Consider the following 13954-nt stretch of genomic DNA (forward strand, 5'->3'; position numbering starts at 1 on the left):
ATATATATATATATAATATATTTACTATAAAATAATATTATTAATAACAATAAAAAATACAAATATAAAATATATATTTAGACTTTTTATATATGTATTTTTAATAATTTCATTCATTTCAACAAATTTACTGACACGCACACAACTAGGAAACTTTGGGCTTAAAGAAAAGTAAAAAAAAAAATGTGGTTGCGTTCATGTGCATTCAGCTTGTAAATGATCTTTTTGACAGCTTGAACACACCATATGACGCAATCAGTCATGTAACATGAAATCACACTGCCTTCACCTTCTGCAGTCTCATCCTCATTGTAATCAAACACACCCTACATGCATTAATACTGCAAACAGCGAAATATACTCACAGTCCACTTCCGGAGTTTTTCCCACAATGCCTGGAACTCTGTCAAGTCGAGTCGTCCCATTCCTTGACTCTGATTGGAGCTGTTAAGGTGACATTCCAATCTCCACCCAATCTTATACATTCTTGTGAAATGCACCATAAAATACCACACCCACCCACATCCACCTGCAGCTACTGAGATTAAGACATCCGCTATGAAATACTAGCATATATACCGTATAACGCACAGCATAATATTCTTAGCATAACATTTTATAACAATTTAAAGTAACTGTTTTCTAGTGTAATATATTGTAAAATGTAATTTAGCTCTGTGATCAAATCTGAATTTTCAGCATCATTACTCCAGTCTTCAGTGTCACATGATCTTCAGAAATCATTCTAATATGCTGATTTGCTGCTCAAGAAAACCTTTTTAAAAATTTTAATGATTTTAAACTTTTTTTGTTCAAAAAATATCAGGAAAGAGATGTAAACATTCAAAATTGATAATAATGTTAGAAGATTCATCACACTAGAAATGCAGGATCGAGTTTATCACACTAGTTTTATACAGCAGAATTTATGCCATCTATGCAAACAGAAAATCTGCATTCTGTGCAAAGTATTCATACTGCATACAGGAGAAATTGTAAGAGTAATTCAGACATGGTTTTATGCATTTTGACGTTGACAGTATGTTGACGTTTTTTTTTTTAAAAAGACAGTATAAGTCATTATAATCCGTAATTATGTCCCCACTGGATGCAACAAATGCCTCGTTTGTAATGGGTTTTATTGGTTTTGTCTCGACTAGTGATGTCCGGATCGCGAATGAATCGCTCTATTTAACCGGATCTTCTTAGTGAACCGGTCGAACCAGTTCACCAAATCGAACTGAATCGTTTGAAACGGTTCGCGTCTCCAGTACACACTAATTAACAAATTACTTAAGTTATTCGGTTTATAAACGTGCCTGACATTCCCTCTGACGCGAAATAAACCAATATCCCGAGTTATTCAGTTACTCCTAACAGTACATTGACTGAACTGCTAAAAGAGAGATGAGCTTTGTAAAAATTGACGCGTTTCAGAAAGGCGGGGCATAGAAGAGCAACAATAATGTACATTATATGGAAAATAATGTGTTTTTTTAACCTTAAACCACATAAACACATTTCATTACACCAAATACACAAAATAATGTTCTTTTTAGCAACATCATATGACCCCTTTAAAGATTTACTCATTTATATTCAATCTTTGAACAATATTTAGCGGTTTATCTTGTTCTATTCTGTGTCCATGCACACTAACCAGCGTGTTTGTTAGAAGTGCACTAGCTATGCAGGATACATCCATGAGCACCACAAAGCTCTTGCAGTGCTCCAAACTCAGCTTCTTCTCGCTACCTGCAAAGACTGACCGGGCAGAAAACAGGAAACAGAAACAATATCATCCAACTCACTTCCTCACTGGTAACCGCATTACTTCCTGTATGGTTTTCAACTCTGCAGCAGAACTAATGAAAAGAATCGCATTATAACGGCACAGTGAACACTACTTCTCCTGCAAACCGCATTTTGCATTGAAAGGCAAATGTAGAAAAAAAAAAAGAAGTGAACAGATGAAAAACAGCTTGTGAATAAACACGTTCTCACCTCCTTTTGCAATGGCTTCGGTCAGCAGGTTATAGAGATCCAATGGACTACAATAAGGCCCCTATAGACAACACGTATACAAACACTATGAACATTCACATGCATATGACATTAGAGCTACATATTAGATATAAAAATGCATGCACAAACTCAATAGCACTGTATTGGGCAGCTCAGCATGCAAGTAACATGTTTACCTTCACACAGTGTTTCACAAAGAGATCTCTCGCTTCATTCGCAGACGGCAGACCTGCGAGACGTGGAGACATTGGCTACACACACACACAGAAACAATTAAAAACCAACAATTAAATGGACCCAGTGATAATAAATGATCTAAGCAGTGTAACTAGATCAACTTCTCCATATTACCGGAGTAACTGAGCTCGAGTCTACTCCTCGTGCCTCAACAGCTCTGCAAACACACAAACATATATATATTTTGAAATATATAGTGATTTATTATGTTAAAACAAAGAAAACAAGTCTTTAGATTCATCCCATGTTCTAAGAACGTTTTGCTAATGTTCCCATCAAGTTATGAAAACGTTATTTCTGAATGTGCCCTGAACATTCAAATAGTCCAGGTTTTAAAATGTTTTTAAAACATTCTGCAAACGTTGGGGAAACATTCTATTTTATATTTTTAAACATTATGAGAATGTTACTTTTGAATGTTCTCTGAACATTCCAAAACAAGTAGTTACATTTAAGCGATGTACAAATGTTTTTGTGATAACATTTTGAGAGCATTATTAAACACCAATTCACTTTAAACAAATGTTCTATTAAGGTTCAGGGATGCAAACTCATCATGGGTGAAAAAGGTGACAAAGACAAGCACATCACCCCTCCCCCCCAATAAAATAAAACCCTAAATTTTTTCAACAATTATAATAATTTAAAGCCTTTATTAATATTTTCCAACTTCACTTTAAATGTTCACTTTCAATCATGAAAGAGAGAGGAAAAAAATCGTCTCCTGGTGGAAAACAAACACAAACGCTTTAGATGAAAATGACATGAAATTACCATTATATCCAGTAGATGGCAGCAGAGGTTCACCCATGAGCTCAGTTGCCATTTCCACTCCCTAGGTTTTCTCATGTCTTAATTTTGGATTTATTATAAAATGACTATGAAGTATAGCAAGTTCAGGAAGTCACAAAGTCTCATGTCATTTAAAAATATATAAATAAGCCCAGACAGCCTAGTAGGGTTAATTATTTAAATACTTAACTACGAATTAAGTTAATTATTAATGGTATAATAATTAAATAATGCATTAAATATTTTGGCGCTTTTTTTGATTTAATTTAAAAACTACATTTTTCAAACATTGCCTAAAAAAGGACACATCAAAAGGAGAGCTGTAAGTTATCTTTACCTGTAGAAGCTGCTAAAGGCAACACAGACTTGTTGCTGCTGTAGTTTTGTTACTCTGAATTGACTCTGCATCACTTAAAGCACAGCTCTGTTTTGACATCGGCTTGTCAGTTATCACCGTCAATCGCGGATCAATTTGGCGCGTCATTATTTACACTCGTGTTTGTCATTCCTGAAACAGTATACATGGACGGTTTGGTCCTCTTACACTTTTCTTCAAACTGTGAATGAAGTAAAAACCGAGCAAAGACTTCCCTTACATCGTGTATGCTTTCTTTATGTCTTGTTAGGAAGATTAGTGAGCGTGTAGAACTACGCAAACTTGTGAAAACCAAAATTAGATCAGAGCGGATTCTGACTAACCTACAGTAAACACTTCTGATTGGCCACTGCGTTCAACAGAGATGCCTGTGATTGGCTACAATACTCAACGCTGCAAGACACGTTGTAAATAGAAACTTTTGGCTTTGCAATTCGAAACCAGAGCGCGTGCACAAAAACACACAGGAGCGTTTGAAAGCGGATGACTCCCCCCTCCCCCCTCCCCCCTCTTCGGATCTACACAAATCTCGTAGGTGAACTATTTCGATCTCAAAAAGGTGAATTTTCACCGAAAGGTGATGAGTTTGCATCTATGAAGGTTACTGGAAGAATGATTGTTCATAAATTTGAAAGAACCTTGACAGAATGTTCTGGGAACGTTCCATGTTAGCTGGGATTTTACCTCCAAAAATAAAGAGAATTTTTGGAGTTCTCAGTTTTTTACTTTGTCTCACATATTTCTCCAAAATCTCATTATGGGAAATGAAAACAGACACAAATAAGTCCGTAGTTGTTGAACAGAAAGAGTGTATGGTGAAACATTAATGTGGATAGCAGCACAGCAGTGCTGAAATAAAATAACATTTAAACACTAGACTAAAAAACAAAAACTTAAAAAACTTTTTAAAAGCAAAAATTTGAAATGCTGCATTGGCAACTAACTGAAATATAATAGGTTTAAGTTGGAAAAAAAAAAAAAAAGTAATATTAAGAAAAAAACTAATACAAAAGATAAAAGTATATTCTAAAACTTCGAAAAAATCGAAAATACAAAAATAAAAGCTAATTCAAAATATTAATGTTGAATAATAATAATTTTAAGATGAATTAAATTAAAATTAGAAGAGAAAAACATAGTATTGTTAATTAAAATGAACAAATATTCATTTTAATATTACAATACTTTAGTAGTTTATAAATAATACTAAAATAACACTGCAGCTCAGATCATTTGCTCTTGGCAGAAAGAGTTTCATATCCGGTTTTCAGATATTTGATTGCAGCCTTTCCATCTTTGCAAATCTAAGCAAAGTCTGAGACAATATTACTTGTGCGCATTAGGTTTCTGGATCTGTTTCTCAGAATAAACACCCAAGATTTGCTCTAGATGTAATCCCATTGCTGTCAAATGAGATTTTAAACAGATCTCATTTGTGATTTTCTTGCATGTGGGTGAGCATCACTTACATGGTTTTGTTTCCTTTCTCGGTCAGGACTCTCAGGAGGAATTCTCCCACCTGATTGGCCTCTGAAGTGCTGGGAATGATGATGTAATGACCGGGCGCCAGGCGACCGCGAAACACCAGCTCTCGCCGCGAGACATAACCAAGGTCTTTAGTGGTGCTGAGCACCAGGCTCAACTGAGAACTGTCCCGAGAGGAGAGGAAATCAGGCTCGGATCGGGCCTGATCACACACACAAACATCAGACAGAGACACACAGTCACACTAATATACTCAGAAACTCTCGATTTTCTTTTTATTCTCTTTTTCTTTTCTTTTTATATAATATGTAATATATAAGAAAAAATGTTATGTGTTTTATATAATACAATATTATATATTATATTGCTTCCTGTAAGCATTACAAACATATAAAATATAATATATTATATAATGCAGTAAGTATTTTTTCCTTACAGTACAATAATAATAAACAATAAATAATATATAATAAAGAGACTACTTCTTCCTTCAAAGCAGGGTAATTATATTTAACTCAAATGTTTGTTACTTCGTTAACTGAAATAAAATATAATATAAAAAATTATATATTATATATATATAAAAAATATTAATATAGTATATAATACAATGACTAGTTATTCATTCAAAGCAGGGTAATTATAGTTAACTAAAACCATAAAAAAAATTGTTACTTTAAATAACAAAAAAAAATGTCGATTGAAATAAAATTTAATATTAAAAAAATATTTATTTTATAAATAATATATAATAAATCATATTTAACACACTATATAATACAATGATTAGTTCTTCCTTCAACGCAGGGTAATCATAGCTAACTAAAATTAAAACCATAAAATATTCCTTTATTTTACTAAAAGTGAACTGAAATAAAATATACTATAAAAATGTAACTTATTTTATTTTAGCTAGTTGCCAAGGCATCATTTCTCATTTTCATTTAGTTTAACTTTATGTACTATAATAACTAAATCTGAAATGTAAAAAATGTAAATAAAAATTAATTTAAAGAATTTACAAAAATGACAAAAACACATAAGGACTTTTAATCAAATTTAAATTAAAGCGGAAAAACTCATTCAAAATATGAATAAAAACTATAATAGTATCTCAATGGTACTAAAACAACATTGCTTAGAAGTGTTGATTATAGCAGTCTGGAAACTTCCCAGCGGATTGATATAAAGTTGTGCACGGAAAAGTGCGTAAAGGCAACCAGTCAGACTGCAGCTTTCATGTCCGACAATACACACTTGAAACACTTGTGCGAAACCTTGTATATGTGCAGCGCCACGGGGAACAGCATTCCTCTCTGACGAGCGCATTTCTGCATGAGCGCCAGCAGGAATGAGCACGTTAGTTCAGGGTCACTGGGGTCGTCGTCCTCTTCCAGCAGGGTCACACTGTACTGAGGAGGCCCTGCAAACACAAACATGTGAATATCATACAGTGACCAGTTCTTCTTTTGAAGCAGTAGAATATTTGTGTATGTGTGTGAACAGTGATGCTCATGTACCTTGCTGAGGAATCCATCGTCCATGATGCGATGTACATTTCCAGGGCTTTATGTTTCCGCTCTCACTCAGCGTGTCTTCGCTCTGGTGACAAACCTCCATCGTCTCAAAGTTCTGGCAGAAATCGACCAGAGACATCCTGATGGGAAGAGAGAGAAGATGATGAAGCTGCGCCAGCCATCTAAACCAATCAGAGCAGAGCCTGAATATGAATCAGCCAATCAGCAAAGAGAGAAAACTGACTCACCAGAATTCCCCGTCTTCTTGCTGGATTCTCTGTACACGCTGCTGCTCTTCAGTGCTCACCATATTCCACTCGATTCTAAACACACACATTACACAAATAAATACACTCAAATACGCACTTGGCCAAAAATTTTCTTGTCAAAACAAAGAAATATCATGGACTTCAATATAAAGCAAATTAGAATGACTACAGGCTAGCCTAAAACCTAAAAGAAGACTTTTTTAATAATAATAATAAACACTGTTTACTTCATTTATGAATTATTGAGAGATTTTGTCATATTTAGCTCAATTCTAAGGATAGTTCTGTTAAACTACAGATAAATAAACATATACAAATACAGTATATATATTCAGCAAGGATGCATTAAATCAATTAAAAGTGACAGTAAAGACATTTATAATGTTAAAAAAAAATATTTCTATTTCAAAAAATGCAGTTCTTTTGAACTTTCTATTCATCAAAGAATCCTGAAAAATTAAACATATCATGGTTTCCACAAAAAATATTCGTTTTCAACATTGATAATAATCAGAAATGTTTCTCGAGCAGCAAATCAGCATATTAGAATGATTTCTGAAGATCATGTGACACTGAAGACTGGAGTAATGATGCTGAAAATTCAGCTTTGAACCACAGAAATAAATTATATTTAATTATATAATACAATAAAAACCATTTACTTTAAACTGATTGTTATATTACTGTTTTACTGTATTTTCGTAAGTGTTTCGTACCCTTTTTTGTCACTCCAAGGCCCCTCCCACTCAGCTTTACCCCACGGGTTCCTGATCCGCACCAGCTCAACTGAACCGACCGTAGTCTTGATCTGAAACACACATAAAGCAAGCTCAGTCTGAAGAGCAGTGATGTCTCTTCCAGCTGTTTGAGGTGTAGTCTGACCTCGTGGCCTTTAGAGGGCGCTGCGCACACACAAAAACATTTCAGCTACTGCTTACATCTATACTACATACTGCTAAATATTGTGTATATAATACATAGACCTACCTTAAATGCCTGAAAAAGTTTGTAATATTTAAACATTTCTGTTTCAGCAAAAAAAGAAAAAAAAGACAGATATTTGGGATGTCTTATATTTTCTTGTAAAAAAAAGTTTGTGAAACCAAATCCAATAGTTTTCTAATTAAAGGGGTCATATGATGCGATTTAAATTTTTCCTTTCTCTTTGGAGTGTTACAAGCTCTTGGTGCATAAAGAAGATCTGTAAAGTTGCAAAGACTAAAGTCTCAAATCCAAAGAGATATTCTTTATAAAAGTTAGTCACTTTGTTAACATTTTTTTAAAAATTTTGAAATTATGAAATTTTGCTAAATTCAAGCAACTTTTGGGAGCGTGATGAATAATATTCAGCATATGGCTTTTAAAAGTCAATTATTAATACTCAGTAATATTGTCAGTTTAACTGCACTGACAGTATGGGGTGAGAACTAAATTTGAACTAAATTGAGTTGAATAATGACAGTATCATCTTCTGTGGAGCTGCTTTACAGCTCAAATTGAATTTGCTTCAGATTTGCTGAACTTCACAAAATGAACATTGAATATATTTTTATGTTTATTACAGTAAAACCTCTTTGAAACAATCTGCATTGTATAAAGTGCTATATAATAAATACTTGTGAAATATCTTTTTTTATGGAATATTTTATTTTTGGAACATTTTAGTTGGACGTTCATCTAACGTTTTTAAATACTTTCTCAAAACTAACATTCCCATAATGTTTGCAAAATTATAAAATGGACTGTTCCCTTAACATTCAAAAAAATGTTCCCTTATCAAAAAAAAAATAAAAAGTTTTAGAACTTTGGCTAACGTTCTGCAAGATTCTCTCAAAGTTATCAGCAAACATTCTTAGCATTAATAGAACATTAATTTGTGATTATAATGTTATTTAAAGCTTACAAAAACACTTCTTATAAAAAGTTCTACTAACTTTATTTTCACCCAAAATATAATGTTACTGGAACATTTATTTTTAATATTCTAAGAACATTAAAAAGTCCAGCTTTCTGGTTGTGATTAGAATGTTATTGAAATGTTACCAAAACAAACGTTCATCTAGTACAAATAACATCATGAGGACGTTCAGAGAATGTTGTTCTAAGAACAAGAGTACGTATATCAAATAATAATAAAGTTATAAGAACATTCCATAAACATTACTTTAAGAAAGTTTTGTCCTAACATTTTTTAAAAACTCTGTTAGCTGGATACTTGTTTCAGAAAGTTCAGATAACATTCAAAAGTAACTTTTCCATAATGTTTGCAAAATGATCAAATGGAATGTTCCTCTAACTTTTACATAAGCAAGAAAAAATGTTTCAGAGAACATTCAGAAATAACGTTTTCATAACTTAAAGGGAACGTTAGCTAAATGTTCTCAGAACATTATTTTTTTTGTCAGCTGGGAGGATCTTTTATCATATAGTATGATCTTGATGAGCAGGAGAGACTTCTTTCAGAAACATTCAAAAATCTTACCGACCCCAAACTTCTGAATGAACTGACAAACAGCGTGGAGGGGATTTCACATGATTAAAAAAAACTGCAATTTCAGTCTGTTTCACATACAAAGCACTGCTTCAGAAGACTTCAAATACTACATGTATAATACTTTATTGGAGCTTACATTTCTACCGAATTTAGAGCTTTACAGCCCCAGTCCCCATTCACTTTCATTATATGAAAAAGAGCAGCATGAACATTCTACTAAACATCTGCTTTTGTGTTCCACGGAAGTCCATGAGGGTGAATAAATGATGAGAGAATTTTAATTTTTGGGTAAACTATCCGTTTAAATAAGCCATGTAAAGAGAGTGTACCCTTGAGTTAGCACAGTTGATCAGAGCTCCTTTCTGCAGCAGCGGGCGTAGGAAAGAGCCCAGTGTTCGATGGTCAGACGGCATCATGAATTCTTCTGTAACCCCACCTGTCATGTCTGCCATCGCCTCATGAGGGAAACCCATGTTCAGAGCATTATAACCACCCTTCAGCCTGAGAAAGAGATGGAAAAGACAATCTGAACAACAGAAGATTAGCAAAAGCACTTTATGTGCATGCAGACCCTCAGGTCATCCAAGATGTAGATGAGTTTGTTTCTTCATCAGATTTGGAGAAATGTAGCATTACATCACTTGCTCACCAATGGATGCTCTGCAGTGAATGGGTGCCGTCAGAATGAGAGTCCAAACAGCTGATAAAAACATCACAATAATCCACAAGTAATCCACACCACTCCAGTCCATCAGTTCACATCTTGAGAAGCTAAAAGCTGCGTGCTTGTAAGAAACTTTAAACCTTTAAACTTTAAACCATTGCTTCTGGCCAAAAATAATCCACAATAACACTTCCTCCAGTGAAAAAGTCCATCCCTTGTTGTTGTCTCTCACATCAAAAGCCACTGATTCACTGTTTTGGCTTGTAAACGGTGCTTGATCTGTGCAGATTTCTCTCCTGATTCAGATGAGGCGACTTTTTCACTGGAGGAAGCGTTATGGAGGATTATGGACTAGCTGGAAGAGACGTTTAAAGTTAAAATGTCTTAATGATGTATTCGTTTCTTACAAACACGCAGCTTTTGTCTTCTCCAGATGTTAACTGATGGACTGGAGTGTGGATTATTGTGATGTTTTTATCAGCTGTTTGGACTCTCATTCTGACGGCACCCATTCACTGCAGAGCATCCATTGCTGAGACACTGATGCAATGCTACATTTCCCCAAATCTGATGAAGAAACAAACTCATCTACATCTTGGATGGTGTGAATTTTCAGTGAATTTTCATTTTTGGGTGAACCATTCCTTTAAAATGTTTCTAATGTAATGATACTGAGGCATTTTTAAGCATTCAAATATTCCACTAACTTGGCATAAGCTTTCTCCATTAGAGCGCTCCAGAATTCGTCTTTGTTTGAGGAGCGCAGATAGATCAGCTGACCGTTACGCGTCGGCAAGCGGTCATCGACTCGCACCTCAATCCACTCACCATACTGCCAAAACTACAGACAGAGAGACACCATTAAAACCATCACAACCGCTTCATTCTGTACGGTAACACACGGTACTAACCCGAAAATTGAAGCAGCCGTTGTAGCCCTGCTGAAAACCCTGGCCTGAGGGAACGACATGATGCAGAAGACAAGGGTTGAGAGAGAGAGACGCCACCGCAGACAAGAACCAGCAGTCACCTGAGAGAGAGAGAGAGAGAGAGGGAATTAAAGCATGTTACACCTGTTAAAACACGTTTTAGGTCTAATTTGGTTATAAGAGATGATTCTAATGGTATGTGGTGAAATAAGTGTACTCTGCTACACTGGCTCTTATTTGGTTTTACTTCAGGGCTTTCAACATTTAATATTAAATGGAGACCCAACACAAAACAAAAGTAAACACCAGGACATCATGCAACCTGCCCAATTGTGCATTTGTCTAATTTGATGAGCTTTTACCAGATCAATTTGCACCAAAATACTATAGAGTTTAATTGGATGCATGACCTTTGACCTTAAAAACAAAAGAGATACGGGAAGTGTCGCACTGTATTATTTGCATTTAACTTTGTGTGATCCTCAGAACAGACCTGTGATGCACCAGATGAGAACCACTGCTTTGCACCAAACACCAAAGCTATTTGATGCCAGTACATACTGCTTTATGAAGCGCAAACAGTGTGTTATATGAGAACCTGCAAAAACCTGCAGCACCTGTATTATTCTCAGTGTGAACGTTATTGTTTAAATGGTTCAGCATTAAATTCTCACTCAGTTCTCCCTGGCAGATGTCCATACGTGTGGCTCCATCCGCAATAAACACAGGAAACGGACAGATCTCCTGGAAAAGAGTGGAGAAAACACAAAAGGTCATTTTAGCATAAAAGACTTCTTTCAAAAATATGAAAGAACTGAATTATTCCAAAGTCTTGACCGGTAGTGTATATGCTCTAGTGTAAAGACATTAAATATTTGAAACCCATGCAATTATTTAAGGACCTATTATGTATTATTTACCCTAAATTAACTATTACCACTGTTCCTTTGATCAAGAGAATTAGCTCCAGGGCGAGTGATTGTAAAGTGTCTGCTAAATGACTGAATCCTATATAAATCTTACAACAATAAGAGACTCAACAAAACTAATGCTGATGAAGATTGCATTATAAAGTATATGGACACTTAAGTCACAGTTAAACTGCCTAAATGTCATTGCATTAGACCTGTCTTTAACCATTATAAGCTATCAGTATATTTTCTTACTTTTTGACCACAATAATATCAGCATCTGCACCAAATTGCATATTTTGCTCGGTTTAAAATTCAGGTGTTTTCCCTCCATATTCTCACTACTGTTTATAAGCCATGTCTCAAATATGACAGTCAACAACAAAAAAAACACTTAAAAATGTCTAAAGGTTCCATAAATTGTTCCATTTAAAAATATATATATATTTTAGGACTATCGCATATATCAGTTGTTAAAATAAATGACACTATTTAACAGTTTAACTATGACTTATGTGCCCAAATATTATTTTATTTCGTAGTGCATAACTTTATCATCAGTGCTGGGTAGATCACTTACAAATTTTAGTCCGTTACTGATTCCAAACTGCATGACAAATATTGTAGTTAGTTATGTAATCCATTACATTACACATTTCAGGTATAATAATCAGACTACTTTTTGATTACTTTCGCCATAACTTATTTATCGCATTGATTTAAATAGGATAATCTTATACGATATTGATACAAATACAAAGAGAAAGAAAATATAATCCATTAATTGTTATTAACAACATGAGGTGCATTAAACATTGCATTACCTCAAAGTTTCCCAAGCTGGGGTTCGTGAAGGGGGTTTGTGAGTTTATTGAAAAGCTAATAATTAATTGTGTAAATATGTAATCATCACTAAAAAAGTAACTGTAGTCTGATTAGGAGTTGGCAATATAATCTAATTACAAGTACTTCATTTTTGGAACCTGATTACTAATCCAGATTTCATGTCGCCTAATAAATTACTCCCCAGCACTGTTTATAATACAAAGCATTGTATGCAAATACGGTAGATACAATATAATACCAGTCACAGCTGGCATCAAAGAAAAGTTCAGGATGTTTTTTAACATACACCAGTATCGTGTTTGTAGATTGTATGGAATCATGTGGCTCTCTGGAGATGTGTGTTGTTGTCACTTTGGCTCACCTTTGGTCGTTTCCAAACCACGTCGGTCTGAATCGGCATGTTCTGCACCGGGAACCTCGCGTCCGTGTAAAGCCCGTCCTGCAGAGGAAGCCCGGAGGTGGGAGACCACAGGAGCGTCGGGCTGCCCAGACTATCCCAGGGGTTCGAATCGGACGAGTCTGTGCGCGACTGTTTCTTCGTTTCGGACATACTGGAGTGCGTCAAAAACTCAGCCTCGGGGCTCGACTTTATCGCACGCGACTTTTATGCGTCTGAATCTGTCTACGTGTTTAAGAACGAGGGTTTTTTTGATGCACAAATACACCATTCAAGTGATCCCTGATGCCAAAAATGTCAACTAATCGTCGGTCTGTGGTAAAGCGGGCGTAAAGCAGGTCTTCCTCAACTTGCCTTTAACCAGCTCCTCCCTCCTCCACCTGCGCGCTCTCAAACACCGTCAGAAAGAAAACATCTCTCCTCATAAACGACAACCTTTACCACAGTGGAACATGTACGCTACTATAAGTTCATCTTGCAAAAATACCTTTTTTAAAACAAAGGCAAACAATACCGAAGAACAAAAGCACTTCTAGAGAACACACACATTTAAGAGATGCGGAAGATGCCAAGCGTTAAGTTAATAAAACGTTATTTCTCAATGTTCAAAACGTTGTTTTTTTTAAACAAGTTTAAAAAATGTTTATATTAGTTATGTGAAAGTCCGAGAAAACATTAAGGGAACATTCCATTTTATAATTTTGCAAACATTATGGGAATGTTACTTTTGAATGTTCTCTCAACCTTCTAGAATTAATAAGCGTTTAAAAACGTCAGACAAATGTGCGACTAAAATCAGAATAACGTTCCATGAATGGTGTATATAATGTTTTTGTGCTGTTTTAAGAACATAATTAACCCCTTGGCATTCCTGTAAAATTTGCCTAAATGCCTAAAAAAGTCATACCCAAAGTAAACTGCATGCTGTTATTGAACCATTTGGAATATATGCATGGTTTTGGTCTCTTTTGAAAGGTGACACTCTGAGGATTCTTCTGTTTAATCACTGTAA

The 13954-nt window shown here is 35.0% G+C and overlaps 1 protein-coding gene across 1 annotated transcript in view; it reads right to left on the reverse strand.

Moving 5' to 3' along the window:
- Nucleotides 1-13510, reverse strand: part of LOC107733917 (calpain-9-like) — a 16441-nt gene extending 2931 nt beyond the window's left edge. The window contains exons 1-15 of the mRNA XM_016545770.1: nucleotides 12907-13510; nucleotides 11463-11532; nucleotides 10771-10889; nucleotides 10567-10700; nucleotides 9525-9696; nucleotides 7418-7509; nucleotides 6681-6755; nucleotides 6436-6572; nucleotides 6193-6338; nucleotides 4900-5117; nucleotides 2377-2419; nucleotides 2202-2276; nucleotides 2005-2065; nucleotides 1700-1764; nucleotides 366-434 (exon numbers count right to left, since the gene is read on the reverse strand). Coding sequence (XP_016401256.1) covers nucleotides 366-434; nucleotides 1700-1764; nucleotides 2005-2065; nucleotides 2202-2276; nucleotides 2377-2419; nucleotides 4900-5117; nucleotides 6193-6338; nucleotides 6436-6572; nucleotides 6681-6755; nucleotides 7418-7509; nucleotides 9525-9696; nucleotides 10567-10700; nucleotides 10771-10889; nucleotides 11463-11532; nucleotides 12907-13095 — 1665 coding nt within the window. The 5' untranslated portion in view covers nucleotides 13096-13510. The remainder of the gene's footprint in view (nucleotides 1-365; nucleotides 435-1699; nucleotides 1765-2004; nucleotides 2066-2201; nucleotides 2277-2376; nucleotides 2420-4899; nucleotides 5118-6192; nucleotides 6339-6435; nucleotides 6573-6680; nucleotides 6756-7417; nucleotides 7510-9524; nucleotides 9697-10566; nucleotides 10701-10770; nucleotides 10890-11462; nucleotides 11533-12906) is intronic.
- Between the last annotated feature and the right edge of the window lie 444 nt (nucleotides 13511-13954).

Source organism: Sinocyclocheilus rhinocerous, unplaced genomic scaffold (genome assembly GCF_001515625.1).
Source record: "Sinocyclocheilus rhinocerous isolate Xijiao unplaced genomic scaffold, SAMN03320098_v1.1 scaffold1091, whole genome shotgun sequence".
Lineage (NCBI taxonomy): Eukaryota > Metazoa > Chordata > Actinopteri > Cypriniformes > Cyprinidae > Sinocyclocheilus > Sinocyclocheilus rhinocerous.